Genomic DNA, 26,647 nt, shown 5'->3' on the forward strand with positions numbered 1-26,647 from the left:
TGCTCTATGATATCTACAATCTATCAAAAGAGCATGTATCCTATCAGGCCATGCACGTATATAGAAAGATGATGGATCAGTCGCTTGACTAGATTGCCTTTTATACAGCTTAGCATTCTAGTGGCTTCATTTGGACGGCCTACGGATCCGTGCCGGAGTTCCGGAGCCACCATTATACCAAAAAAAAAAAAAAGTGGAGAGAAGGACTCCCTTTTAATCATAATCCCCGTCTCGTCGCATGCACGTGCATTGTGCATTTAGTAAATTAATAAAAAATCGCTCTAATAGCGTTCAAGTTATAACATCAATAGAGTGGGCTCCAGCTTTTGAGTAAGCCAAGAAAGGATATTAAATATCTGACAAAAAACGAAAACTAAAATATGAAATAAAGAAATGTAAATTAGAGGATAAGAATTAGAAAATAGAAACCATAAAGTTTAAAAACATAAGCTAGGATAAGAAAATTAATTAAATAAACCATAAAATAAAATGTATAAATTTTTTAAAAAATTAAAAAATAAGAATATGGTTTTTAAATGTAAATTTGAATATATGAAATAAAAATCTAAAATAACTGAAAAATATTTTGTATCATTTATTTTAAAAAAATAATAAGCAAAATATGAAAAAAATATATTCATTTCATAAAAGGGAGAGAGAATGCTTTTACACACATACATACACATATATTTATGTATGTTTGTATGTATGTATGTGGATTTTAAATAAGTATTAAAATGATGAGTAAAAATACTAAAATACTCTAAGAAAAAAAATTTATCTAAAGCAAAACTATTATTGCCGGTTTGTGTTTTTGCACTTTGTAGGCTATTATTGCAAAGCAGAGAAATATATGAGTTTCGCATGAATAATTTTATTTTTGGTTTAAGACCATCAATTTTTTAAATTGTTTTCGGGAGAGAAAGAAGAAAATTTGAAAAAGAAAAGCATGTACTTCTTTCGTTTGTCTTCATCTTCTCCATTACCTATCATTGCACTGCCTTGTGCGTTAAGGAAGGAGAAGAAGAACGGTTGCACTGCCTTGCGTGTTAAGGAAGAGGAGGAAGAAGAAGAAGGGCGAAGAAGGGGAAACTAGCTGGCTGGACGGGCTAAGGACACCATGGCGAGCGGATGGTTTGCGCGTGTTTGCATGGGGGGTTGGCATGGTGGGACATCAGGAGAAGGTCCCAAGAGAGGAGGAAAGTAGAGTGGAAGGAGCGGAGGGCATATAGGAGAGAGGACCACAACCTCTCTCTTCATTGATTAATCTACTAGCTCGCTCCTATTGTTATAATTTAGAAAATTTCTAGAAATCAAAAATATGTAAAAAAATTTGTAGTTCGTAAGGAGAAGTTATTCCATGCAATGTATGCACTATGTGGTTATGCATACCTGGTGTGGTTCAAATCTGGCCCAAGGGTGACCACACTGAAGGAGTCAGGGAGCGGCCGGAGTGCGGAAGAAGCCGGAAAGAGCCACCTTCTGCGACCCACGATGTACCTGCACAAAGCCTCACCGGTGTCTCCGGTGAGGGCCCTCCGACGTTCAAGTTAGAGTAGAGTTTTTTTATATCCAACCAAGCTAGGGTTCCTAAGGCGTTACTTGTTGAGATCCTTTATAATTCTGATAGGAGCACTTAGGTGGCGGAGGTATGGCTCGTTTCCATCATGAGAGGGAGTGGTGCGCAGCCTGAGCTTGCTTGTGGCGCACGGTAGAGTCTGCCTTTGGGAATGGTGAGATGTTAACAACCATAGTAGGGTATGGTCTGTTCTCATCATGAGTAGGAGTGGTGCACAGCTTGAGCTCGCTTATGGCGTGCGGTGGAGTCCGTTCTTGGGAACGGCATAGGCACACACATGGGTGCGGCCGTTGATGAGGCCGAGCTTATTAAGGTTGCATCGGGCATTTGGTGAGGTCGGCTAGACGGGTGCTGAGGCTAGCCTAGCATTCCAGGATTGGAGGTGTATTCGGTGGAGTGCCCCGAGCTTGAGGGGCATGTTACTGGAGAGGATGCCCATGTTTAGTCGGGCGAGTCGGCGAATACAAGAGGACGTATTACTAGAGAGGGCGCCCGAGCTTGGTCGGATAAGTTGGCAAATATAGGAGGGCGTCTCGGGCTTGGCCTGGACACATCAGCGAATACAGAAGGGCGCCCCAGGCTTGGCCGGGGCGCGTTGGCGATTATTCGAGGTCGTAGGAGCTTTCGGTGGAGTCCAAAGACGGGCTGGTTCTGGGCTGGATCGAGAACACGTCCGGTCGGTGTTGGTGTCTGTTGGGCCGAAATTGGGTGGCCCTTTTGAAGTGGGCCGGACGATCCATTTTGCTCCCCATCAATACCATCAATCACTTGCTTATTTCTGTAAGCTTTATTTATCAAATGCGTATCTCAATGCACTGGTATATAAATGAGGGGGTGCGATTGATGGTGTGCAGGCCGCATGGTGCATATGGTATAGGTAATAATTTCTCTTCCGCTAAGAGGAACCCAGAAGAAACAAGAGTAAAAAGTATTGCTCATACTGCATGCGTCATATGGTTGTACGTGCATTCAACAGTAGCTGCCGATTTCCATAGATCTTATTTATCAAATATGTATCCCAACGGGTATCATAAAAATCAGTGGTCCTTGCCGCGTCAATGGCTATGCTGGCGTACAAAGCGCAAGCAATAATTTCTTGAATAAAAGACATCAGCCTCTTCGTCTAGAAAAGCCATGTGTTGCTCACATGGCACAAAGTAAGGAGAGGAAGAAGGGCGTGGATAGGAAAACCAGTTGGTTGGATGCAAGGTGGTCACAAATGTGGAGGGGCCAAGGGAACCATGGCGAGGGGACAAGTTTGTGCGTGTTTGCATGTGGCGGGCATGGTGGGACATAAGGAGAAGGTCCTTGGAGAGGAGGAAAGTAGAGTAGAAGGAGAGGATGAGGGCGGAAAGAGAGGACCACAACCTCTCTCTTCATTGATCAATCTACTAATTGACTTCTATTGTAGTAATGTAGAAAATTTCAAGCAATCAAAAATATGTAAAAAAAAATTTGTGATTTATAAGATAAAGTTAATATGTACACTATATACACTGTGTGGCTATACATACCATCAATCAAAGTTACTTATTTATGTAAGTGCATATCTCAATGCGTCGCTATAGAAATAAAAAGCTGTGCAGGCCATATGGTGCATGTAGTGTAAAGAATAATTTTTCATCTGCAAAAAGAAGCTAAAAGGGATGAGGGTTAAAAGTATTGCTGATGTTGTATGCATCATGCTTGCGCATGCCATCTAATAATAAATATTGATTTCTATTTGTCTTATTTATCCAATATGTATCTCAATGTGTATCATAAAAATTAGCTGTTTTTATTGGCTGCCTCAATGGTCATGCTGGCGCATAAAATGCAAGCAATAATTTTTGCAATAAAAGACAACAGTCTCTTCGTCTGCACAGAGCCGGCTCAATCCTTAGGCAATTAAGGCGGTCGTCTAAGGCTCCGGCCCAAAGAAGGTCCATTGTAGGAAAGGCCTCAAAGATAAAACATAAAGAAAAAATGTCCTTCTTAGTGAGTTTGCCTTAGGCCGGCCCACTGCAAGGACGACTTCAAAGACAAAACAGAAAGAAAAAAAAGATTATTTCCAATGAGTTCGCCTTAGGCCCCCAAATGCCGCTCCTGCGTCTGCAAAAGCCCCGCGTCGCTTGAAGTAGAGTTTAATTCGGATACGATCATACGACTACAGATCATCCCAAATCCTACGGACCGTATGCATCAATCTTGTATTTTCTAGGGGCAATTTGGTCAGATAGCTAATATACTTTGCCCTAGCTTCACGGCATTAACACAACCTCTACTCACCATTGTCCGCAGATTAATTCGCCAACCAATAGGAAAACAGCTTCTTGGTCTAGCTATCCGACTCGCTCCCCAACTTCGGATCTAAGCCGTTGGCTCTGGCACCGAGAAACACAATTGGAGAAGATCTCAGCCGTCCATCCGTTGCCACGCGGAGGGTCCAACCTCGCTAGGAGAGGCCTATAAATAAGGCTCTATTCGCTGACGGTTGGCAGTTTGGTTCTCTTGTCAACGGGATCGGGGCTTTTGGGTTCGAAGCTTTTTCGAGAGGGAGAAGCCGAGAGAGGTAAGTTCTAGCGCTCGTCTTCTATATTTTTTTTCTTAAGTTTGGATTTTGTTTTGGTTCACTTAATTAGGTGTTTTGTTATTGGAATCCTTCGATTAGGATTATAGCTTAAGATTTCTTCCTTTTTTTTTGATTTTATGGTAGGGATTTGAGTTGCTAGGGCTTGATTTAGGTTTGATGGTGCCTGAGAATTTGGGGATGTCGTTTTATTTCTAGAAAGATCGTTCCTTTCTTCTTTGTTTTCATGGTTTGAGATTTTCTTTCATCGATTTGTGGTAATTGTTGATGCGGTGTGGAAAATTGGGACTTTTTATGGTGTCTTGCTATGGATTTGTTTCCAATGTTCGTTCTTTTCCGGTTGTTTCCCTATTGATTGTTCAATGGCTATTCTTTTTATCTGTTTTTGTTTTTGAAGGTTATCCTGCGTTTTTTGAATGATACAGTTTTGAAAAAAATTCTTTGTTAGAATTGCTATGATGTGAAGTGGGGCTTGCGTGCATATATTATAAAATTTTGACACACTTGCGATTCTATGTGTTTTTAGGCGCCAGGGTTTTACATTTTGACTGTGTTTAGAAAATTAAAACTAGAAAGCAAATTACCAAACTTGATTAGGGGATTTCTTTTTGTTGAACTCTTGAAGCCGCTGAGCTATCTAATCTCTTTACCTAACTTTAGCGACTAATTATTATTCTATATTATTCTGTAAGTGAAGTTATATTAGGAGAGTAAATCAATTATTTTAATGAATTATGCTTGGTCGTCGTATTAGTTGTAGTCCTATGAAACTTGGCACAAAACTATGAGGAATTATGGAAATATTCTGATTTGTTCCTTAGATTAATCTATAGTTGATGTAGGTATTAAGCCTGCTAGTTATTTTGCATCTCCTGTTTTTATTATAAATTGAACTATGAGGTTTCTGGCTTCGGTTATGCTAAGAACATAAACTTTCGGATTTTTTTTTTTTTTTTGAGGGAGTTATGCTTTGTGGGGCCCTGTTATAGGGGTTGATGGTTGATGCTGGTAATTGCAGGAGCTTTTGAGAAAGCATGGTAGTATTCTATTGGGATTGTAGAAGGGTTTTATTTATTGGATTTTGTTTTCCTTCTCTTCGTCTGCATTATTGTGTTAGTTCCATGTCTTATTTGTGTGATTATCATCTGTTAAATAAATGAAAATTATTGGTGGGGTGGAGGAGAATCGAGGAGGTCATTTATCTTGGTTTACTAGGCTTTGGAGTTTTGTTGGGGGGAAGACTTTGGAATGTTGATAATGCTGATATGTTTGCAGTGAATCTGTAGATCTTGTTACCTGCTTTTTGGGTATAAGATGGGGGGGGTTTTGTTTTGGACTTCATTCAGTTAATGGTGTTTTTTTCTTTTTTTCTTTTCTTGTTTCTGTCAGCAGATGGCTCGTACCAAGCAAACTGCTCGCAAGTCTACTGGTGGGAAGGCTCCTAGGAAGCAGCTTGCCACCAAGGTTTAGGGATTATTACTTGATGTTGCATTGGGTGTTCTTTCCTAAGTTCACTTTCTCTTGGACACATTTACCATTGCAATCATTTGCCTATGAAACTGTCTTTTGTTGTTGATTGTAGGCTGCTCGCAAGTCTGCCCCCACAACTGGTGGAGTGAAGAAGCCTCACCGTTACAGGCCTGGGACTGTTGCTCTTCGGTATGTGATGCAATCTTGTAGTTCATGAATGTTTCTGTTAGTGGTGTCTTCTTTGTTTAGATTGGTTAGAGTCGTGCACTGGATGTGTTATTTATGTGTTGCATGATGGTGGATCATGACAGTGAGATTCGCAAGTACCAGAAGAGCACAGAGCTTCTGATTAGGAAGTTGCCATTCCAGAGGCTTGTCAGGGAAATTGCCCAGGACTTCAAGGTGAGAAATTAGGCTCGGTAGTCATGGCACTAAATGTTGCATTTCATTCAAGCCTATATTCAATGATTCTGTTCTCATTTGGGCTTCTGGGGTTTTTGCAGACTGATCTGCGGTTCCAGAGCCATGCTGTGCTTGCCCTGCAGGAAGCAGCTGAGGCATACCTTGTCGGTCTGTTTGAGGACACCAATCTGTGTGCCATCCATGCCAAGCGTGTGACCATTATGCCCAAGGACATTCAGCTGGCTCGGAGGATCAGGGGTGAAAGGGCTTAATTAAGATGGCTCCAGTTATGGAATTCAAACATTGTGACATCTGCAATCTATATTTCTAGCTTTTAGTAGTGACTGTGGGACCATTGTATTTGTTTATCTGTTCAGTGTTTCCATGGAACAAAAACAAGCAATTCTAGTTTAAGTAGTATCTAGGACAATGTTGGTTGCTGCTCTGGTCTTTTATGTTGCCTGAAAATGGTGTCCTGTGATTGGTGACCTATAATTTGTCGTTAGATCATCCAATTGACTCATGGATGTGTATCTAAATGTCTTTAATTTATCTGGTCTGTGTTAGTAAAGGATAAGTCTTGGATGCTGCTTTGGTCTTTGTGCTATGCCTCTTGGATCTTGCAGATTGTCATGTCATCTATCGGATTGTTGATCAGCCTATATCTAACTCATTATTTTTTTGCCGTAGATGCGAATATTGATCCTGTCTCATCTGTAAGGTGAGGGTGTCTTTCAATTCTGTTTTCTGGAGTTTGTTAGTAGCACCTTAAATTTTTATCGTAGAACCATCCCCAAGCTGTTGGTTTGTCTGTGTAGCCTGGGTGATGGAACCTCTTATTTTTATGCTATGCTGCTGTTTGTCTACTGTTTTTGGTACTTCGTGGTAATTTGGCTCGAGTGGGTAAACGTTATGCTTCTTGGTGAGATGATTTCAGTGGAAGTTATACGTTGGGCTTTTCATTGTAAATCTGACAGTATTTGTATGTTGATTTTAATATTTCGAAAGTGGGTTATATGTGAATTTTGAATGTAAGTAGGGAGATTTGATGTGTTGGTGAAAATCTTGTTCCATCCCCGTTTGGTGGTGGTCTGGTGGGGTATTTTTTGTTCGAGATTGAATTTTTTGATTTCTGGTTTTCCTTGGTAAAATGATGAGCAAAATTATGTCTAGTCTTTGTATTCGAAAAAGTTAATTTTTAAGTTTTTTAAATGTGAAAAATTATTTTTATGTTTTGTTAGTGATAGTACTGCATGAATTAGGCATGCAGGTATTAAGCAGAGTTGGTCACGGCTTGAATTAGGCAAAAAAAATGTCAAATTTCAAATAGATCCGGCTCCAAGCCTGACTAAGTATTACGGTTGATGTAGACTAAGTATTACGGTTGATGTATTTGTGGATCTAACAGTGGCTGCCGGGGGTGGCACTTACCTGATTCAAAAAAGCAGGTGGTGTTGGCTTTATTATTGGAAGTGAAAGATTGTGCGACACTCACGGTTGAATCCACCTTCAACTCGGCTTGGTAGATGTAGCTTTTTGGGTTCATGGCATGTGTTATGTTTGCAGAAACCATTACAAGAGCAGGTAGGCTGTTACATCAGTATATATTGACAGTAGTTTGACTAAATCTATGCAAAGTTCTTCCTGGACCGCACCAGATCCTGATGAACCTTTCCAGAATCATTTGAATTTTGCCTAGCATCAATAACCTGCCTTTACTTTGAACCAGAATTGCCTTGCCAACCCTTGCTACATTACTCATGTTATACAACCTTAGGAGACCCCTTTCCTTCTCAGGAAAACACAAAACGAGGTCAGTGTCAGCTTTCCACATGCTGCTCTAGTTGTAACTGAATCATTTATTGGAGGTGAAGTTCTATCAATCAATGGAGTTTATAAATTAGATTCTGCCCGGCAGGAACATTATCATGAGGTGGGGGAGCCGTCCTCCTCCTGCCAACAAGAAGCTAGCTGCATGGGTAGGACACAATCACACAATCTAGGCCATGTATTAAGCTAGATATACATTGTTGATCTATGTATTTCTAGAGACTTAAAAAGTTTTTTGAGATCACGTAGTAGTTAATATATGGTGTTAATGCCAAAGTTCGAGCTGGTCATGGGTTGAAATCTTCTCCAGTTTAGTCATCTATTCCCTGAAAGTATAATAGTTGACATTCATTAGTTCAATTTAAGTTAACACAACATGCATGCCAATATTTTTCTACATGAAACTACTTCATGCAATCATGCCATATGTGCACGTTAGGTCTGAAATCATTTAAGACATGTTGCTATCTATAGGTTAGCTAATTGCACCACTTGCATTCGATAAGTCTACGATGTGTGACACATTCTATTAGGATGCCATTCTATTACGATGTCGTTGAATGCCATTCTATTACGATGTCGTTGAATGCCATTCGATAAGTCTCTTCACACAAATCCATGACCATTTTTTTCGCTCCCTGGACCATCTCAACTCTTCTCCTCCACCCAACCATAGCGGGTCTGCTGCCATTCAACGCAAGCGATCCGCGTTTTAAACTCCCAACCGCTCGCAAGACAACGACACCCTCCACAACCTCCTTATAAATCCTCCCCTCCCTCCTCCTCGCTTCTCATCCACAACCACCCTCCTCGCTTCGCTCCCTAGAAACCATTCCGAGTCCCAGAATCAAAGAAAGACACGAAGCCATGGCTCCAAACAAGGCTGTTCTTGCTCTGGCGATCGTGGTGATGGTGCTCACGGCGTCGGCAGCCCCAGCTGCGGCGGACAAGGAAGACTGCTTCTGCCCCTGCATGAGGGATAAGTGCATGGTGATCAGAGGCGCCACACGTGAGGAGTGCGCCAGAGCCTGCACCGAGGGTTGCTACCAACTCCAGCTAGATGGCCAGCCCAATGAGAACGAGTTCTGCGGCTTCTGATTCCAAGCACCACCTCAAGTCCTTGCCTTGCTCCTTTGGCATCCCTATTGATGCCTAAGTTACTGTGATTTATTTCTAATAATATTGTCATGGATGTTTCACTTGGTCCAAGAATGACCGAATGCTTTGGACCGAGCTGTATAAGCAACATGATCTGGCCGAGTTGTGGTCGAAGTTATTCTCTTTGTTGCAACCTAATTATTTCAAGCAAAATATATATACTTTGAATTATGCTTTAACCATTTTGGAATGGAGCTTCTATTGGATGGATATTATTGCTCTTATGCTGCTCGTACCCCAGCATGACGTTAATTACACTGGATTGTGTATTACCCCGACTCCTGATTCTAAAATAAAAATCCTTTCCCATCTCACAAATATACTACTACTACTTCTTCTTATAAGTACATTGGATTGCGTATAACAACGCCATCCCCCCTTAATATTCCCCTTCTTATTTTCCTGAGTTTGTTCTTCGTCTTATTAATTATGTATTTGTTTTTTGGGCAGAGGATCCTTTCTGGTGTAAATTCGTAACTAATAGTTGCATGCTGTAGAACTCTTGAACAATAATAATGACGTTAACAATAAGTTGCTTCCTCATAAATAAATTCCATCTCTTGTTTATGTGTTTGTATCTTGTTTCTTCATATCACTTCCTCACAAATAGGATTTTTTTTTTTGCATATATACCTTTATATATGACTTATTATATGTTTATCCTTTGAAAATCGCTACTTGCACATTCATACATGCATACATACACCATATATACTTGAAATTATCCTATTTTTGCAACAATATTTCTCGTCTTACATTGTAGCTGATGATGTTACATTTTAAATATAAGCAACCTTACTATCCTTTTATGTTAATATCTTTGAAAAATTTATGCAAAAAATAGCTATATATGTATAGTACAAATTGAAGGTCAAATTTTTTAGAAGTATTAATATAAAAGTGTGATAATGTTATTGTACCTTAAAATAAGTTACTTTTTAACATCATACAGGAAGAGTATTGTTGCAAAAATAGGAATGAGATATATACACATAATAATTTTGGAGGATAAATGTATAATGAGCTATATTTGTAAAAGTACGTATGCCAAAATTCTAGCAAAATAAAAGGTATATGTTGACATGGACTATGCCTAAATTGTTTGAATTTTGCAGACTACAAAGACTTTATGAGAGGATTATGGTTTTCATCTCAGTTAAGAAAATGATTTTTAACTTGTACAAGGCATTACTGGAGGCAACACTTATGCAGTATGAGTTCTTATTGTCTTACCTAAAATACATTAACAATATGTTTCTAAGATATTAGCCAATAAAATAACTTTAAGAAGATCATTTTAATATAATATTAACTAAAGTTTAAAGTTTAGCAACTACCAAAAGGGGAAAAAAGACTAGAGTTTGGCATGTGTTATGCATTGAGTGCTACGATGTATGGATGTAATCTCTGAATCCAACAAGCAAGTAAATATTATATATCTAGGTAAATTTATAAACATGTTGTGAACTAGAAGATCGAACCTTCTTACATGATACATAATATGAACTTTGATTAGAGTGGTGACCCTTTTAACCCCATTTTTTCAATTTTTCCAAAGTTTGTGTTAGGGTCTTGTTTTTTTTTTTTAATGAAAGTTAGGGTCTTGTTAATTAGTATTGTTAGGAGTGGATATAGTAGTCATTATGGCAATGTTTGGGATGAATGACCACACTTGGCAGACCTTCAAAAGGGGGCTCTAGAGTTTAGGTTTAATACAAAATTAGACATACCAATTGAGATTTTTAATTAATTATTATCCTATTAGAAGTTTTTAATTCACTAAGGAGCTCCATGACAACTATGTTTAGGGTCCAAGCTTGATTGAACTTGGATATGATATAGCTTGGTTTGAAATTAATTTTGAGCTAGAACCCCACAAGCAAGCCTGATTTGTATACCATTATTTCAAGCATAATTCGAAATTAATTCTGAACTTGATTTGTTTGTTCATTTAACATCAAATCGAGTTGAATTTGAGCTTCTGTCAAGTCAAGCTCGAGCCAAGCTCCAATTGCTTGATTTATTTCATAGTGCATTGATGCAATTTGTGCAAAGCCATATTTACATATTCTCATTCCATGGAGTGATTCGTATAATAGTTGAGATTGTGGCTGTCATTTTAGTTGTTACACCATGGCATTGCGCCGAGCCAGAGTCCAATGGGGCATATGGGATGCATGTAACTTTTTCAAGAACAAGGAGTATTTGATAGATGAGCACGATTCCATTGGTTTTGATTTTTAATTTGAAATAAATTTGACGGATACATTCTACCTCTTAGGTAATATATTTATCTTCTTGAGGCTACATTTTGTTTGGATAAGAAAGAAATGAAATACGAGTATTTGTGTCTATTTGTAGGGTTGTTCCACATGGTATATTTTGTTTGGCTACAATTTTTGAAATACTAGACCCAAAACTCTAAAACCCTAAACCCAAAATCGTAAACTCTAAACCCAAAAAACCTTAAAACTCTAAACCCTAAACCCAAAACCCTAAATCCTAAACCAAATTAGTTGTCCTCATTCCACAAGAACAAAGAGAATTCAGGCACAAATAAAGGTTTCGTGCCCAAATAGATTGCAACAGCCTTAGTTATGCCTGGATTTTTAAGATCTGCTTCTCATGGCAAGTTTTATGCCTCGGTATTCCCCAACTCCTTAGACCTTGAGATATGTTTGACCATGTCCGGGACATAGCCGTTGCCTCCTTAAATTTTTTTGGGTAATTGACTTTCCCATCCCTCTAAAGACTCCACTGTAACAAAAAGTCCTTGTTAATTAAATCTAAAACAACCGGTCCAGAAACTTTCCAAACTGTAATTCCCGGTCCCTGAGCCCCTTTTATTTTGAAATAAGATACCGAAAATGCCCCTTCCCTCATAATCTCCCATCCTTCCGAAGAAGAAGAATTTCAGAGACTTTCCAAACTGTAATCTCCCAGCCGCGGTTGCTGCCGACCGCGGCCTGCCCCCTCCCGCGGCCGTCGCCGGCCCGGCTCGCCTCCTCCCGAGCCCCCTCCCGCGGCCGCGCCGCCGGAAATGCCTCCGCCCCTGCCCCCTTGGTGGGAAGGTGCCGAAGAAGAGGAAGAAAGGCGCCGTCCCGCGTCCTGCGGCTGTCGCCGGCCACGGCCCGCCCTCCTCCAGCGTCCGCCGTGGCCCAGCCCCTTTCCGGCGCCGCCGGCCTCGCGGGAAGAGAAGAAAGAAGAAGAAGGGAAGAAGAGAAGAAAAAAAGAAAAAGAAAAGAAAAAGTTTGAACTGGGGTCGACTCCTGCTCTGCTGGGGTCGACTCGTGAGAATCTTGGGTCGACTCACTCACTTCTACAACAATTTTCTAAGAACACTTAATTGTGTGCACAGTCCTGTTAACTGTGTTCGCAGACAACTTAACTGTGTGCCGCCAGCTCGTGGAAGGAGAAAAAAGAAGAAAGAAGAAGAAGGGAAGAAGAGAAGAAAAAAAAAGAAAAAAAGAAGAAAAAAAGGAAAAAATAAAAATAAAGTTAAATAAGCTTGGAACAATTAAATAAGTTTGGAACACACTTAATCTAACATGACACACGGTTAAATAAGCTTGGAACATATTTAAATCATCCCGGAACACACTTATTCTACCCCAGAACACAGTTATTTCGACTGTGCACACAGTTAAGTGTTATGAGAAAATTATTGTAGACTTATGCTGAGTTAGGGTCGAGCTGGGGTCGACCCCTAAAGAGCTGGGGTCGACCCCTGAAGAGCTGGGGTCGACCCCTGAAATCAGGCAGAAAAACAGCTCTCTGGAAAGTCTGAGAGAGTCGACTCCAGGTGAGCAGGGGTCGACCCCAGGTCTGTAAACACAGTTAAGTTGTCTGTGAACACAGTTAAGTTGTCTAGAAACACAGTTAACTTGTCTAGGAACACAGTTAAGTTGTCTGTGAACACAGTTAAGTTGTCTAGGAACACAGTTGTTTAGGAACACAGTTAAGTTGTTTGGGAACACAGTTAACTTGTCTGGGAACATAGTTAAGTTGTTTAGGAACACAGTTAATTTGTCTAGGAACACAGTTAACTTGTCTAGGAACACAGCTATTTAGGAACACAGTTAAATTGTTTGGGAACACAGTTAACTTGTCTAGGAACACAGTTAACTTGTCTAGGAACACAGTTGTCTAGGAACACAGTTAAGTTGTCTGTGAACACAGTTAAGTTGTTTAGGAACACAGTTATCTAAGAATACAGTTAAGTTGTTTGGGAACACAGTTAACTTGTCTAGGAACACAGTTAATTTGTCTAGGAACACAGTTGTCTAGGAACACAGTTAAGTTGTTTGGGAACACAGTTAACTTGTCTGGGAACACAGTTAAGTTGTCTAGGAACACAGTTAACTTGTCTGGGAACACAGTTAAGTTGTCTGGGAATACAGTTAACTTGTCTAGGAACACAGTTGTTTAGGAACACAGTTAAATTGTTTGGGAACACAGTTAACTTGTCTAGAAACACAGTTAACTTGTCTAGGAACACAGTTAAGTTGTCTGTGAACACAGTTAAGTTGTTTAGGAACACAGTTATCTAAGAATACAGTTAAGTTGTTTGGGAACACAGTTAACTTGTCTAGGAACACAGTTAACTTGTCTGTGAACACGGTTAAGTTGTCTAGGAACACAGTTAACTTGTCTGAGAACACAGTTAAGTTGTCTAGGAACACAGTTAACTTGTCTAAGAACACAGTTAACTTGTCTGGGAATACAGTTAAGTTGTCTAGGAACACAGTTAACTTGTCTAGGAACACAGTTGTTTAGGAACACAGTTAAATTGTTTGGGAACACAGTTAACTTGTCTAGGAACACAGTTAACTTGTCTAGGAACACAGTTGTTTAGGAACACAGTTAAATTGTTTGGGAACACAGTTAACTTGTCTAGGAACACAATTAACTTGTCTAGGAACACAGTTGTCTAGGAACACAGTGAAGTTGTCTGTGAACACAGTTAAGTTGTTTAGGAACACAGTTATCTAAGAATATAGTTAAGTTGTTTGGGAACACTGTTAACTGGTCTAGGAACACAGTTAATTTGTCTAGGAACACAGTTAAGTTGTTTGGGAACACAGTTAACTTGTCTGGGAACACAGTTAAGTTGTCTAGGAACACAGTTAACTTGTCTGGAAACACAGTTAAGTTGTCTGGGAACACAGTTAACTTGTCTAGGAACACAGTTGTTTAGGAACACAGTTAAATTGTTTGGGAACACAGTTAACTTGTCTACGAACACAGTTAACTTGTCTAGGAACACAGTTGTCTAGGAACACAGTTAAGTTGTCTGTGAACACAGTTAAGTTGTTTAGGAACACAGTTATCTAAGAATACAGTTAAGTTGTTTGGGAACACAGTTAACTTGTCTGGGAACACGGTTAAGTTGTCTAGGAACACAGTTAACTTGTCTGAGAACACAGTTAAGTTGTCTAGGAACACAGTTAACTTGTCTAGGAACACAGTTAACTTGTCTGGGAATACAGTTAAGTTGTCTAGGAACACAGTTAACTTGTCTAGGAATACAGTTGTTTAGGAACACAGTTAAATTGTTTGGGAACACAGTTAACTTGTCTCGGAACACAGTTAACTTGTCTAGGAACACAGTTGTTTAGGAACACAGTTAAATTGTTTGGGAACACAGTTAACTTGTCTACGAACACAGTTAACTTGTCTAGGAACACAGTTGTCTAGGAACACAGTTAAGTTGTCTGTGAACACAGTTAAGTTGTTTAGGAACACAGTTATCTAAGAATATAGTTAAGTTGTTTGGGAACACTGTTAACTGGTCTAGGAACACAGTTAATTTGTCTAGGAACACAGTTAAGTTGTTTGGGAACACAGTTAACTTGTCTGGGAACACAGTTAAGTTGTCTAGGAACACAGTTAACTTGTCTGGAAACACAGTTAAGTTGTCTGGGAACACAGTTAACTTGTCTAGGAACACAGTTGTTTAGGAATACAGTTAAATTGTTTGGGAACACAGTTAACTTGTCTAGGAACACAGTTAACTTGTCTAGGAACACAGTTGTCTAGGAACACAGTTAAGTTGTCTGTGAACACAGTTAAGTTGTTTAGAAACACAGTTATCTAAGAATACAGTTAAGTTGTTTGGGAACACAGTTAACTTGTCTAGGAACACAGTTAACTTGTCTGGAAACACAGTTAAGTTGTCTAGGAATACAGTTAACTTGTCTGAGAACACAATTAAGTTGTCTAGGAACACAGTTAACTTGTCTAGGAACACAGTTGTTTAGGAACACAGTTAAATTGTTTGGGAACACAGTTAACTTGTTTAGGAACACAGTTAATTTGTCTAGGAACACAGTTAAGTTGTTTGGGAACACAGTTAACTTGTCTGAGAACACAGTTAAGTTGTCTAGGAACACAGTTAACTTGTCTGGGAACACAGTTAAGTGGTCTAGGAACACAGTTAACTTGTCTAGGAACACAGTTGTTTAGGAACACAGTTAAATTGTTTGGGAACACAGTTAACTTGTTTAGGAACACAGTTAACTTGTCTAGGAACACAGTTGTCTAGGAACACAGTTAAGTTGTCTGTGAACACAGTTAAGTTGTTTAGGAACACAGTTATCTAAGAATACAGTTAAGTTGTTTGGGAACACAGTTAACTTGTCTAGGAACACAGTTAATTTGTCTAGGAACACAGTTAAGTTGTTTGGGAACACAGTTAACTTGTCTGGGAACACAGTTAAGTTGTCTAGGAACACAGTTAAGTTGTATGGGAACACAGTTAAGTTGTCTAGGAACACAGTTAACTTGTCTAGGAACACAGTTGTTTAGGAACACAGTTAAATTGTTTGGGAACACAGTTAACTTGTCTAGGAACACAGTTAACTTGTCTAGAAACACAGTTGTCTTGGAACACAGTTAAGTTATTTGGGAGCACAGTTAACTTGTCTAGGAACACAGTTAACTTGTCTAGGAACACAGTTAATTTGTCTAGGAACACAGTTGTCTAGGAACACAGTTAAGTTGTCTGTGAACACAGTTAACTTGTCTAGGAACATAGCTAAGTTGTTTGGGAACAAAGTTAACTTGTCTAGGAACACAGTTAACTTGTCTAGAAACACAGTTGTCTAGGAACACAGTTCAGTTGTTTGGGAACACAGTTAACTTGTCTAGGAACACAGTACATAGTTAAGTTATCTAGGAACACAGTTAACTTGTTTGTGAACACAGTTAACTTGTCTAGGAAAGCCTGAGAGTCGACTCTAGGTGAGCAGGGGTCGACTCGTGCTGTTAAGGGGTCGACTCCAGGTCTGTGAACACAGTTAAGTTGTCTGTGAACATAGTTAACTTGTCTAGGAACACAGTTAACTTTGTTTTTATTTTTATTTTATTTTATTTTCTTCTTTTTCTTTCATTTTCTTTTTTTTCTTTTCTTTTTCTCTTTTTTTTTCTTCTCTTCTTCCCTTCTCCTTCTTTCTTCTTCCTTCTCCTCTCGCGAGGCCGGCAGCTACGGAAGGGGGTCGGACGGTGGCGGCCGCAGGATGGGGCCACCGGGGGGGGGCAGCGGCTCCTCTTCTTTGGCACGTCCCCACCGTGGGGGCGGAGGTATTTCCGGCGGCGCGGAAGGGGGCAGCGGGTGCGGGAGGGGGCGGGCGGCGGGCGCGGCGGCAGGCGCGGGAGGGGGTGGGCCGTGGCCGGCGGCTGCCTTTTTCTTCTCCTTCTTCGGTGGGAATGGGAGAGGCGGGGGCATTTTTGTCCCATAAAGCAATGTTAAAATATATATGGACCGGTTGTTAACAACCGGTCAACAGGGATTTAATGTTAAAGTTCGGTCAATAAATGGACCGCTGAGCAAGTTCCCCAATTTTTTTTCAAACCCCTCGAGTCAACCGAATCGAAGTAACGAGTCACGGAGCTAAAACTCATGCCATTCTACTGATGCCAACCTTCTCTAAAATCCAGACTCTCCTCCACTCTCTCAAGCCTTTACCTCCTCCCCTGTTTCGCCCACTCCGCGTCCACTCGCTCTCCCCCCGGGAGGTGTTCAACCACAACCTCCGGATCGGAGAGCTGGGCCGTGCCGGCAGGCTTGTAGATGCCCGCCAACTCTTCGACCAAATGCCCAGCCGAGATGTTGTCTCATGGAACGCAATCCTCACTGCATATTGGCAGAACCACGACATGGAGGAGTCGAAGCGGATCTTCGATTCGATGCTGGAGAGGAACATCGTCTCCTGGAATTCTATGATTGCCGGCTGCCTCGAGAATGGGAAGCCCGATGAGGCTTTCGGCTACTTCGTGAAGATGCCTGAGAGGAACGTAGCTTCCTGGAATGCGATGATCTCTGGGTTCGTGAGGTATGATCGGTTCGAGGAAGCTGAGAGGTTGTTTCAGGAGATGCCCGTGAAGAATGTGATATCTTATACCGCAATGCTTGACGGGTTTGCTCGGAATGGGGAGATCGAACAAGCTCGTGATCTGTTTGATAAGATGCCGAAGAGGAATGTAGTTTCCTGGGCTGCGATGATAAGTGGGTATGTGGAGAATGGAATGTTTGAGGAGGCGAGGAGTCTGTTTGACCTGATGCCTGAGAAGAATGTGGTTGCCTTCACAGCGATGATCACAGGGTACTGTAAGGAGGGGAATGTGGAGAAGGCGAGGAGTATTTTTGATGGGATTCAGCATAAGGATCTCATTTCGTGGAATGCCATGATAGCTGGTACACTATAGAAGATTTTTTATTTGATCTTCTGACAATAGTGTTATAGGGTAGACTGAAGAGAAATAACAAATATAAATTAGAAATATTGGCTGAAAAAAGATTTAACCACTGTCAGCCTGACATTTTGCTTGATTTAATCATTCTCATAAGGCTCAGAACACTATATTTTTAACTGCCAACATAATCATTGAAATTTTGAAACTGATTATCCTATACAGATCTAGCACCAATCTTATTTCAAGAGATGGCATTTTATCATGTATTTGTTTTTCTTTGGTCATTAGTCTTTTTAAGAAAATCAAATGTAGCCCTTTCGAATTCTAGGTGGGTTAAAGACTGTCATTTAGGTACTAGCAATTCTGAGATGAACAAGCTGTCAGATGTGTCAATTTCAGTGGAATTGAGAAATGGTTATGACTGAAATATCAGAAATTCAACTAGCGAGCATTATCATAAGTACTTTGAGCTGGCTTTGTAAGTTATTCTTCACATTTATGCGGATATTGTGCTACTACATTTGTTGTGCTTTTTTTGGAATTTTTTCCATAAAAACTTTGTTCGCATTATGCTAGCTCTTACCTTCCGCATGAACTGAACCTCTCTCCAAATAGTAGTTTCCTCAATTTTGGTTGTGCATGTGCACCATCATCTTATTTGATTCTCCAGAACTTTTGTCCTCACTTTAACTTTCATGCTTCCTCTAGAACCCATGTTTTGAACTCCAATTCCTAGCGCACTACTTGCTTGCATCGACATTGTCTTCTCTACCAAGCTGATATGCGAGATTAATTGCCTTTATTACCCAAAATTCCAAGTATACTACATGTTGCGATCTTATATTTTTTCCATTTTGTCTCCAGAGGATGCATAAATTAGTCATCTGCAGTAGTAAACAATAGATCAAAGCATGCAGCATACGCTTTATAGCAGAATTTCCCTTACGCTGTCATGACTCAATAAATCAAGCATTTTGTCTTATTCATTTGACACTATAGCTCATTTAGATTGATTTCCTTTTTTTTTCTGTTTTAATATTCTGCAGGATATGTGCATAATGGGAATAGTGAGGAAGCACTGAAGCTTCACATCACAATGCTGGAATTGGGCATGAAACCAGATCATGCAACCCTTATTGCCATACTAACAGCATGTTCTGCTCTTGCATTGCTACAACGAGGAAGGCAAATTCATGCAGTTGCCATCAAAACCAAGCTGGAATCTAACATATCACTGAGTAATGCTTTGATAACCATGTATAGTAAATGCGGTAGCATTGTGGAATCAGAGTTAGTCTTTCAAAAGTTCCAAAACCGAGACCTGGTCTCCTGGAACACCATGATTGCAGCATATGCACAGCATGGGCATTACCAGAAAGTTGTTTCTTTATTCTGTGACATGGAAGCAAATGGATTTACACCAAATGGCATTTCATTCCTCAGTCTCTTATCTGTGTGTGGGCATGTAGGTAAGGTGGACGAGAGTATAACTTGGTTCAATTTAATGGTTTCCAGATATGGTGTATCTCCAAGGGCTGAACATTATGCTTGCCTTGTGGATATACTAAGTCGAGGAGGACAATTGAAGAAAGCTTGTGATTTCATCAGAGAGATGCCATTTGAAGCAGAGAGTACTGTTTGGGGTGCTTTGCTTGGGGCATGCCAAATGTATTCAAGTATAAAGTTAGGGGAATTGGCTGCTAAGAAGCTTGTCCAGTTGGATTCCCAAAACTCAGGGGCCTATGTGATGTTATCAAACATGTATGCAGCAGCTGGCATGTGGAAGGAAGTTACTAGGGTGAGGATTTTGATGAAGGAACAAGGAGTCAAAAAACAACCAGGGTACAGTTGGACTGAGATTGGTGACAAAGTGCATGTGTTTTTGGTGGGTGATGCATCACATCCAGATATTGGTAAGATTCTTGCTGAGCTTGGAAGGATTTGCTTGCACATGAAATTTCTCGATGATGAAGCTGACGTATATTAGAGTTGATTCATTTATAAGGATATTAGCTTTTCCTCAAGTATAGGCATCATCTGACGCATCTTTGCTCCCAAGAGTTACCTTATAGTACTATAAGTTAAATTCCATACAGTGGTCGCAGAATGATGTTAAGTGATATTTTCATATTTTTTGTGATCTGACAGTGTAGCCAATAAAGTAAAATATTTCTTCAGGGAAAAAGGTGTTTTATATCTTTCTTATTGTTCTGACTGAAATGAGGGCTTTGTTTTCCTGTTTGGACAGACATCTAGCCACCAAAATTTGAGGACTAGTCTAGAAAGAAAGAATAGCTCTTTAAAACTTCAGACAAGGTCATTGAACATCGATTATTGGCTTTATACCATGAAAGAACTTTAAAGCTTAAGAGACGAAGCCAAGAGCTACTTAGTTTTCAATTTTGGAACATCAACTGGGCGGTTCTAAGGATGGTGCCATCGATTGAATGGTAAACTTGTTGAAGTTGCTTTTTAAGCCTAAAGAGCAGTTGTTATAGGAAAGATCAACAAATTGGATGATAGTCCTGTAAGATGGTCACAGGCTTGAGTTCAGCAGAAACAGAGACTCACAGAAATTAGTAAGTTTGGTTGCTGAACTCGATGCAAGAAAAAGGAAAAAAACATGCCCTCAAAATAAACATCAAGGAAAGCAGAAGCACCTTCGGCTTAGCATTATTCTCATGGATTCTTTCTCCAAGTAAAGATTATTATATTGGAGACTGCTGGTTCTGGTTTGGAGCTTGAGAAGAAAAGTGGATGACTAAATTCTGATGGGAAGCCAGATTTCAAAGAAATAGGAAACTATGAGATGTTTCATGATATATTTAAGTTTGAACATACTGAACCTTGAGAGACAAATAATGAAGAACGAGACCTGCAGTCAGCACCAAATAGATGGGATAAAGCTTGTCAGTTAAGTTGACACTATTATATACTAGAGAAAAAGTGACACACAAATAACAAGAATATATCCAAGAGAATATTCTTTCCAGTAGCACTGTAAACTGAAAAGTCTACCATAAGCATGTGAAGCAGAAATTCATATGTAGTTTCACAAACCATATAAATGTTGAAATCTTGGCAATATATTAGGATTATAACCTCAGTTAATTACTTATCCATAATATTTGTTGCAACCGTACCATGATGTTCATGATTCCAGAGTGGGGGAAATTGTAGTATAGTTAAATTCTCCCTTTCTTTGATTCTGTTTTTACAGCTCAGTATCAGATCTAGACTTTGTGTCGTTGACAACAATATAGAATACCTCATCCAGACCAACTCTCTCTTCTCTTTCTAATTGACGATCTGTTACAATTACAGGTTACAATTACATCCAAGGACTTAAATACTCCTGTGAACTGTGCTTATTGATCACAATTACAGTTGTTTTAGCTGATCCGAAACTGATTTCTATAAATAAAAGTGAGTGTCAACAATCTTGAAAACTAAACAAGTAAAATGCTGCTAGAATTCTGGGCTGCACATCGATTTAGCAGAGGCGGGAAACCAATGTAATAGTAGAACTTCAGCCTGGACTTGCACCAGAGAGGTCTCATTAATACTAAACTGATTGCTGAAATATATTTCATGTATCATCATAAACATACTGCTAGCTTAAAATATAAGGAATATCCATAAATTTCAGGTTTACTCAGTGACTGTGTTTGCAATAAGACAGGTAAATCTTTCTTGCTTCTACTTCAGTTGCTGTTGCATGTTAGATCAGGAAGAAATCCAATCAGGAGTATGTAAAGTTATCATTAGGAGTATGTAAAGTTATCTAGTCTTTACACTTTCAAGGTACACCTCTGTGAGGAGACTCTTTACAAAGTCCAGTTCATTCACAGCTTCACTGCGATTTAACCTCGAAGATAAGAAAGCAAAATAACTTATTTGCTTGCTTATTAATTTTCCATCTCTTTCCTTTTGAACTTTGTATCAGGCTTCAATTTGGCATGTGCTTGTACATATCGCAAGCTTCCAAGCCCCCTGAATCTTTTTGAGGTTCATATTGATACATAAATATCATGATGTTGTGCTTCTCCAACTGGATGTGATTTATCTCACAACCTTGAAATCATGGGTTTTGTTGTCAAACAGTAAAAACCTTGTTTTCAATTTAAAATAGTAAAACTTGTTATCAGAACAACAAAGCTATGTAAAAATTATTCTTTCTTGAGAAACAATTCACCCAAATCACAAAGGACAATCAAGGGTTGGTATAACAGTGAAGGTTCAGACCGCATATTAACTAACCAATATTATCCAAATCTTGTAATAATCTTTTTTTTTTTTGGACAACTGCCACTGAAAGACATCCAGATCTGCAGAAACAGCTTCTCCTATTGGACTGCACCTGAAAACTTGTAAGCCAGACAGCACGAGCGATTGCTTTTTTAAGTAATTACACATATAGATAACTGAAAGGCAAAGCAGTACTTTAGGAGAATTAGAAAAAACTAAGGTTATATGTCTTGCATAACATTTAGGCTGATGATTATTAACTATGGATAATGTACAATCAATGTCACAAAGATAATAAATTCACACTGCATATCAAATAAGATCTCTTTACTGATTCTATTCAAACCGTGTATACTACAGCTGTGGTTTCTTGCAAAAATGAAGAAGTTACTGCCGGCTATACTTTTGTCTTATTTTCAAAACTTAATTAAAACAAAGAACTCAGAATGACAAGATACAAAGAAGATAAGTTTATGAAAATACTGTGGAGAAATAAATTCTACTTGTGGGAGGTCTTTCTCCTCAGCATGTCTCCAAATCTTCTAAGGATAGCCTTTTTCTTCTGCTTCACAGGCGGATGCTCCATGCCATCTAATTGAAGCCCATCCAGATAATCAAAATCATCATCCGTGACAATTGAGGAAGCAGCCCTCCTGTCAGAGACATTGCTGAGTGATGCAAACCTCCGATCCTTCTGCTCCGGGGACCCCGCCATATCAAATACAGACCCCTTTAACTTTGCTGGCTCTCCAATTGAATGCCTATGCCTATTTTGAAGTTGTGGACGCTCACCGTTCCATCGACCAGATGGAAATCTGTAAATTCCTGTAGTGCATTTACTATCATTGGTGGATTCCTTCGGCTGTGCTAATGATCCAGTCTCAGACAAAGTGACGGTTTTGCTTGAGTCCCCAGTTGATGTTGCAGCAAGCAAAGTCTTCAGTTCCTTAACACTATCTAGGGCTGCAGCTTCGCTAACCTTAAGGCATTCATATTCTTGCCTTATGCTCTGAAAGGCATTTTCCTTCTCCGACAAGAGGTCCTTAAGCTGGGAATTCTCATTCCTGGCAATCTCTAGTGCTTCTTTGACAACAGTAGCTTCATTAACGGATTGTTTTAGTATATCCCTCAACTTAAAATTTTCTTCTCTTGCAGCCCGTTGTGAATCACTTAATTTACTGTTTTCCTGATGCAATTTACTAATCTCCTCTTCAGACATCTTCATACAACTTATAAACCCGTTCTCTTTCACATTCCAGGCAGCAGTTGACTCCTCCAATTCCAACTTCAACTTTTCAGATTCTTCGGATGCCAGCCGAAACTTCTCTTCCATACTCTCCAACAAAGTTTTCGAGCGTTCAGCTTCTGCTCTCACATTCTCCAACTCAGACTTGGTTTTTGAGAACCTCTCCTTCACCTGATTAGCCTCCGTAGTTACTTCTTTAAGGGCAATTGCTAAATCATCCATGGCCCTCTTGCTCTTGTCTTCTGCTTCCATGGCTAACTTAAGCTCGTTCCTGAGCTTCCTTATTTCCTCTTCAGCACGAACGACATCCGATGGACCATTTTTCTCCAGATGCCTCCCTAAATGCCTACCGCTTCGGCTAGCCGAGACTGCAGAACCCTCCAAGCTTTTCATGCCCTCTTTAAGGGACCTTATCTCAAGGTTGGCTTCCTCGAGCGATATCTTCGTCTGTTCAAGCTGCTTCGTTTGGGACACCAGCGATTCGAGCATCTTCCTTTCCGAATCCTTTGCTTTCTCCACTTCTTTCTCTAACATCTCCACTCTACTCTTACCCAGACCCTCATTTCCATTCATTTGAGACGGCATCCTCTTCTTCATTTCAGCAAGCTCTTGGAGGGCCCGGGACTTCTCCTCCTTCTCCTTCTTCAGTTCCTCCTGTAGCCGACTCAGTTGCTGCGGCGTCTCTGAAACTTTAACGGTTCGTTTCTACATATGATCAAATAAAATCACAAAAGACCAGCATGATCAGTATCCAATCGGTTTCGATAAATGGAGGACAGGCTAGAATCCATAGAAATCTGTACCTCCGGCAAAGATGCGGCCTTCGTCGAGGGCTTTCGATCTAAAACCTTGGACGACTTCGAGTCCGAGGAATCCGATGAAGCAGGCCCTCCTTTGCTTGATTTGGATGGAGAAGTCTTGGAATTGGGGCTAGAAGGGGGGTTCTTTTGCGCCATTCCAGAGGACCCAGATCTTAAACAACCAATAATCAAACAAGAACAGATAACAACGAGCCATAAAACATCCGTAAAAGATCAAAAACCATAAAACCTAGTTCTCGAACACGGTAATTCGATCAACACCAGATCAAAGGTGGTATTTTACCTGGACCTCAAAGCTTGCATCTTGGGAGAAGCCAGATACAGCAACCTCTTAAACCGCTCTCTTTTTTCCAGAAACTCAACAATCTAGAGAGGAAAAAAAGGAAGAAAAATCCGAAAAAAATCAGGTAAACAAATCCCAAACAGCCGTTGCGAAAGAACCGATAGGCCGAAAGAGAGATCGAAGGAGATCTCGTCGTGCGTTACCTGGAATCGGGATTTGCAGGATCATCGATCCATCGCACGAGGTCTTCTATATTAACAAGCGAAGGAGGGGTGCTTTGGAACTTGGAAGTATAAAATGGAAGTTAAAAAAAAAAAAAAGAGGCGTTTTCTTGGTGCTCCGCCCTCTCGGTCTCTGCTTTATCTCTAGTCGTTGGCGAATTCACGAGGAGGAGTTGAAAGGGTCCGCAAATGGCGTTCGAAAAGCCGTCCCGAAGGAGGGAACCGGTTGGGTTCTTCAGTCAACCGTTGATCAGGTGGGGCCCACCCATTTGACGGACACGATATTTTAGAAGCACTAAGCCGCGGCCACATTTAAAGTCAGAGGGTTGAGGATTGGGTGATTTCGTCAACCATTATTCAACCTCCATGGTGTTATCGTTCTACATGTATCGTTTGGTACAGTGGCCTGGGTTGCTACTTGTTGGCTCCAATGATGGTAGAGAAATGATGATGGTGATGAGAAGGAGGAATTTTGATTGGATTGCTTCATATTTAAGTAGATAATTATCTTCAAAGGATCTTTATTGGAAGATTGTTTTTCTAACTTAATGATTTCAGTAAACTAGGGACGGATTAGCTGTAAGAACTCATGTAGCAGTATGATGTTGCCATCCTAGTTAAGCTCCGGCCTGACTTGGTTGCTACTTGGTTGGCTTCAATGATGGTAGAGAAATCATGATGGTGGTGAGAAGGAGGATTTCTGATTGAATTGCTTCATATTTAAGTAGATAGTTATCTTCAAAGGATCTTTATGGGAAGATTTTTCTTCTAACTTAATGATTTAAGTGAACTGGGGATGGATTAGGTGTAAGAACTCATGCAGCAGTATGATGTTGCCATCTTAGTTAAACTCTGGATACTGATAAGCCGTTATGGCAGCACAGGTTTGATCTATTAAGAAATTGTCGTCCTCAGATAATGCCTCTTGACTGCACCCGATGTGCCGAATTCTAGCAGATATAAAACCGGTGGATCGAAGCTGCATCCATTGACTCCTCGAAAGAGAAAAAAGAAAATCAAGAGCAATTAGGGCGATCAACTCCTGTATCCCACTGATCTGGTCTCAGAAAAATTCTGTGGCCCTCCATGAGGATTGGTGATGAAGCTTTATCCCAGGTAATTTACAACATATTTAGGCAGAGCAAGAAAAGTAGCACAACGAGACTGCAAATATTAAAGGCGTAAGCTTAACATATCAAAATGTTTCTGGAACCTAGATTTCCTTTTTCCACATCAGATCAAATGTATCTTCGACCTCTCATTCGCAAATTTTAAATCAAAAAGCGTAGAGTGCAATCTCGTTAGTGTTGTTTCCTGTCGGCCTTTTTGTTTTAAAAAATTTTTTATAAGCCTTGATCTTATCACCTTTTAGTTTTAATCGATCTCCTGAATCAGTTTGTGGATCAGCTTCGGAGTGGCCCCCCTCCTCCCACTGGATGCGATTTATCTTGCAGGACTAATATGGGTTGTGATTTTGTGCTTACACGAATCATGAGAGGGATGAATTGCCATCCGCTGATCTCGCAGGTTTATGCAATTTTGCAAGGTAAATCATATATATTTTTAAAGAACTATGTAGGTAATGAATTACAGAGCAATAGTAGAGCCCTTTCTCAAATTCTCACAATCCCTAAAACTCTAATAAAAGTGAGATTTGAACTCAAATCCTTAATACAATTATTGGATTATCAATAAAATTTTACGGCAAGATAAGCTGCCATATTTATGATTGGATGGAATCTTCAACCTATGGGGAAATGGGGGATGGTAGCCAGATTGGAGACTTGGTTCGAATCTAGCCTAACCCAGCCATCTAGGTTGGAGTGTATGAATGAAGGCTAATGTCAAATATTTACAAAAAATTAAATAGGTCAAGCATGATGATTCAACTTGAAATAAAAATGAAATTAGACTCCCAATCTCTCATTGATCGGTAGTAGAGCTAAAAATAGGTCGAATATTATCCTATCATATCCATGTCCTATTTAATTTAGATAGAAATCTTTGTATACAATTGGATCTGAATATGGATCCGGATATGTACTTATAAATTGGGATATATGGTATAAAAAAAAAAAATCCAAAACCACCTATATCAATTAGACTCCCTAACTTTTTTTGGTTGA

General features: G+C 39.9%; 3 protein-coding genes across 4 annotated transcripts; 2 read left to right on the plus strand and 1 right to left on the minus strand.

Annotated features, from left to right (window-relative positions):
* The first annotated feature begins 3,903 nt into the window (after nucleotides 1-3,903).
* LOC103707960 (histone H3.3) lies at nucleotides 3,904-6,609 on the plus strand. Of its 2 annotated transcripts, none has more exons than XM_008792698.3 (5): nucleotides 3,904-4,130; nucleotides 5,541-5,612; nucleotides 5,731-5,807; nucleotides 5,930-6,020; nucleotides 6,122-6,609. In XM_008792698.3, exons 2-5 carry the CDS (start codon nucleotides 5,541-5,543, stop codon nucleotides 6,290-6,292), a joined length of 411 nt encoding a protein of 136 aa, XP_008790920.1. In that variant the 5' UTR covers nucleotides 3,904-4,130; the 3' UTR covers nucleotides 6,293-6,609. The 2 variants fall into 2 exon arrangements, with proteins under 2 accessions (XP_008790920.1, XP_008790921.1); XM_008792699.4 differs by having other exon boundaries at nucleotides 4,042-4,130; nucleotides 5,538-5,612.
* Nucleotides 6,610-16,652: 10,043 nt separating this feature from the next.
* Nucleotides 16,653-22,661, plus strand: LOC103707958 (pentatricopeptide repeat-containing protein At4g02750-like). Its single transcript, XM_008792696.4, has 3 exons — nucleotides 16,653-17,703; nucleotides 18,749-19,615; nucleotides 22,524-22,661. Exons 1-3 carry the CDS (start codon nucleotides 16,923-16,925, stop codon nucleotides 22,547-22,549), a joined length of 1,674 nt encoding a protein of 557 aa, XP_008790918.1. The 5' UTR covers nucleotides 16,653-16,922; the 3' UTR covers nucleotides 22,550-22,661.
* On the minus strand, nucleotides 22,234-24,700 carry LOC103707959 (myosin-10-like). Its single transcript, XM_008792697.4, has 4 exons — nucleotides 24,504-24,700; nucleotides 24,301-24,383; nucleotides 24,000-24,168; nucleotides 22,234-23,901 (listed from the first exon to the last, which is right to left on the minus strand). The coding sequence occupies exons 2-4, from the start codon at nucleotides 24,318-24,320 to the stop codon at nucleotides 22,450-22,452; spliced, it is 1,641 nt and encodes a 546-aa protein (XP_008790919.1). The 5' UTR covers nucleotides 24,321-24,383; nucleotides 24,504-24,700; the 3' UTR covers nucleotides 22,234-22,449.
* Nucleotides 24,701-26,647: the final 1,947 nt, after the last annotated feature.

This window comes from Phoenix dactylifera, chromosome 15, assembly GCF_009389715.1.
Source record: "Phoenix dactylifera cultivar Barhee BC4 chromosome 15, palm_55x_up_171113_PBpolish2nd_filt_p, whole genome shotgun sequence".
NCBI lineage: Eukaryota > Viridiplantae > Streptophyta > Magnoliopsida > Arecales > Arecaceae > Phoenix > Phoenix dactylifera.

Coding starts and splice junctions, on each gene's coding strand:
- LOC103707960 (XM_008792698.3), top strand. CDS start 5,541: ATGGCTCGTACCAAGCAAACTGCTCGCAAGTCTACTGGTGGGAAGGCT. Junction 5,613..5,730: donor GGAAGCAGCTTGCCACCAAG/GTTTAGGGATTA, acceptor TGTTGATTGTAG/GCTGCTCGCAAGTCTGCCCC. Junction 5,808..5,929: donor CCTGGGACTGTTGCTCTTCG/GTATGTGATGCA, acceptor GGATCATGACAG/TGAGATTCGCAAGTACCAGA.
- LOC103707958 (XM_008792696.4), top strand. CDS start 16,923: ATGCCAACCTTCTCTAAAATCCAGACTCTCCTCCACTCTCTCAAGCCT. Junction 17,704..18,748: donor GTGGAATGCCATGATAGCTG/GTACACTATAGA, acceptor AATATTCTGCAG/GATATGTGCATAATGGGAAT. Junction 19,616..22,523: donor TGCATCACATCCAGATATTG/GTAAGATTCTTG, acceptor TCTGCTTCACAG/GCGGATGCTCCATGCCATCT.
- LOC103707959 (XM_008792697.4), bottom strand. CDS start 24,320: ATGCAAGCTTTGAGGTCCAG. Junction 24,169..24,300: donor ATGCAAGCTTTGAGGTCCAG/GTAAAATACCAC, acceptor TGGTTGTTTAAG/ATCTGGGTCCTCTGGAATGG. Junction 23,902..23,999: donor AGGCCGCATCTTTGCCGGAG/GTACAGATTTCT, acceptor GATCATATGTAG/AAACGAACCGTTAAAGTTTC.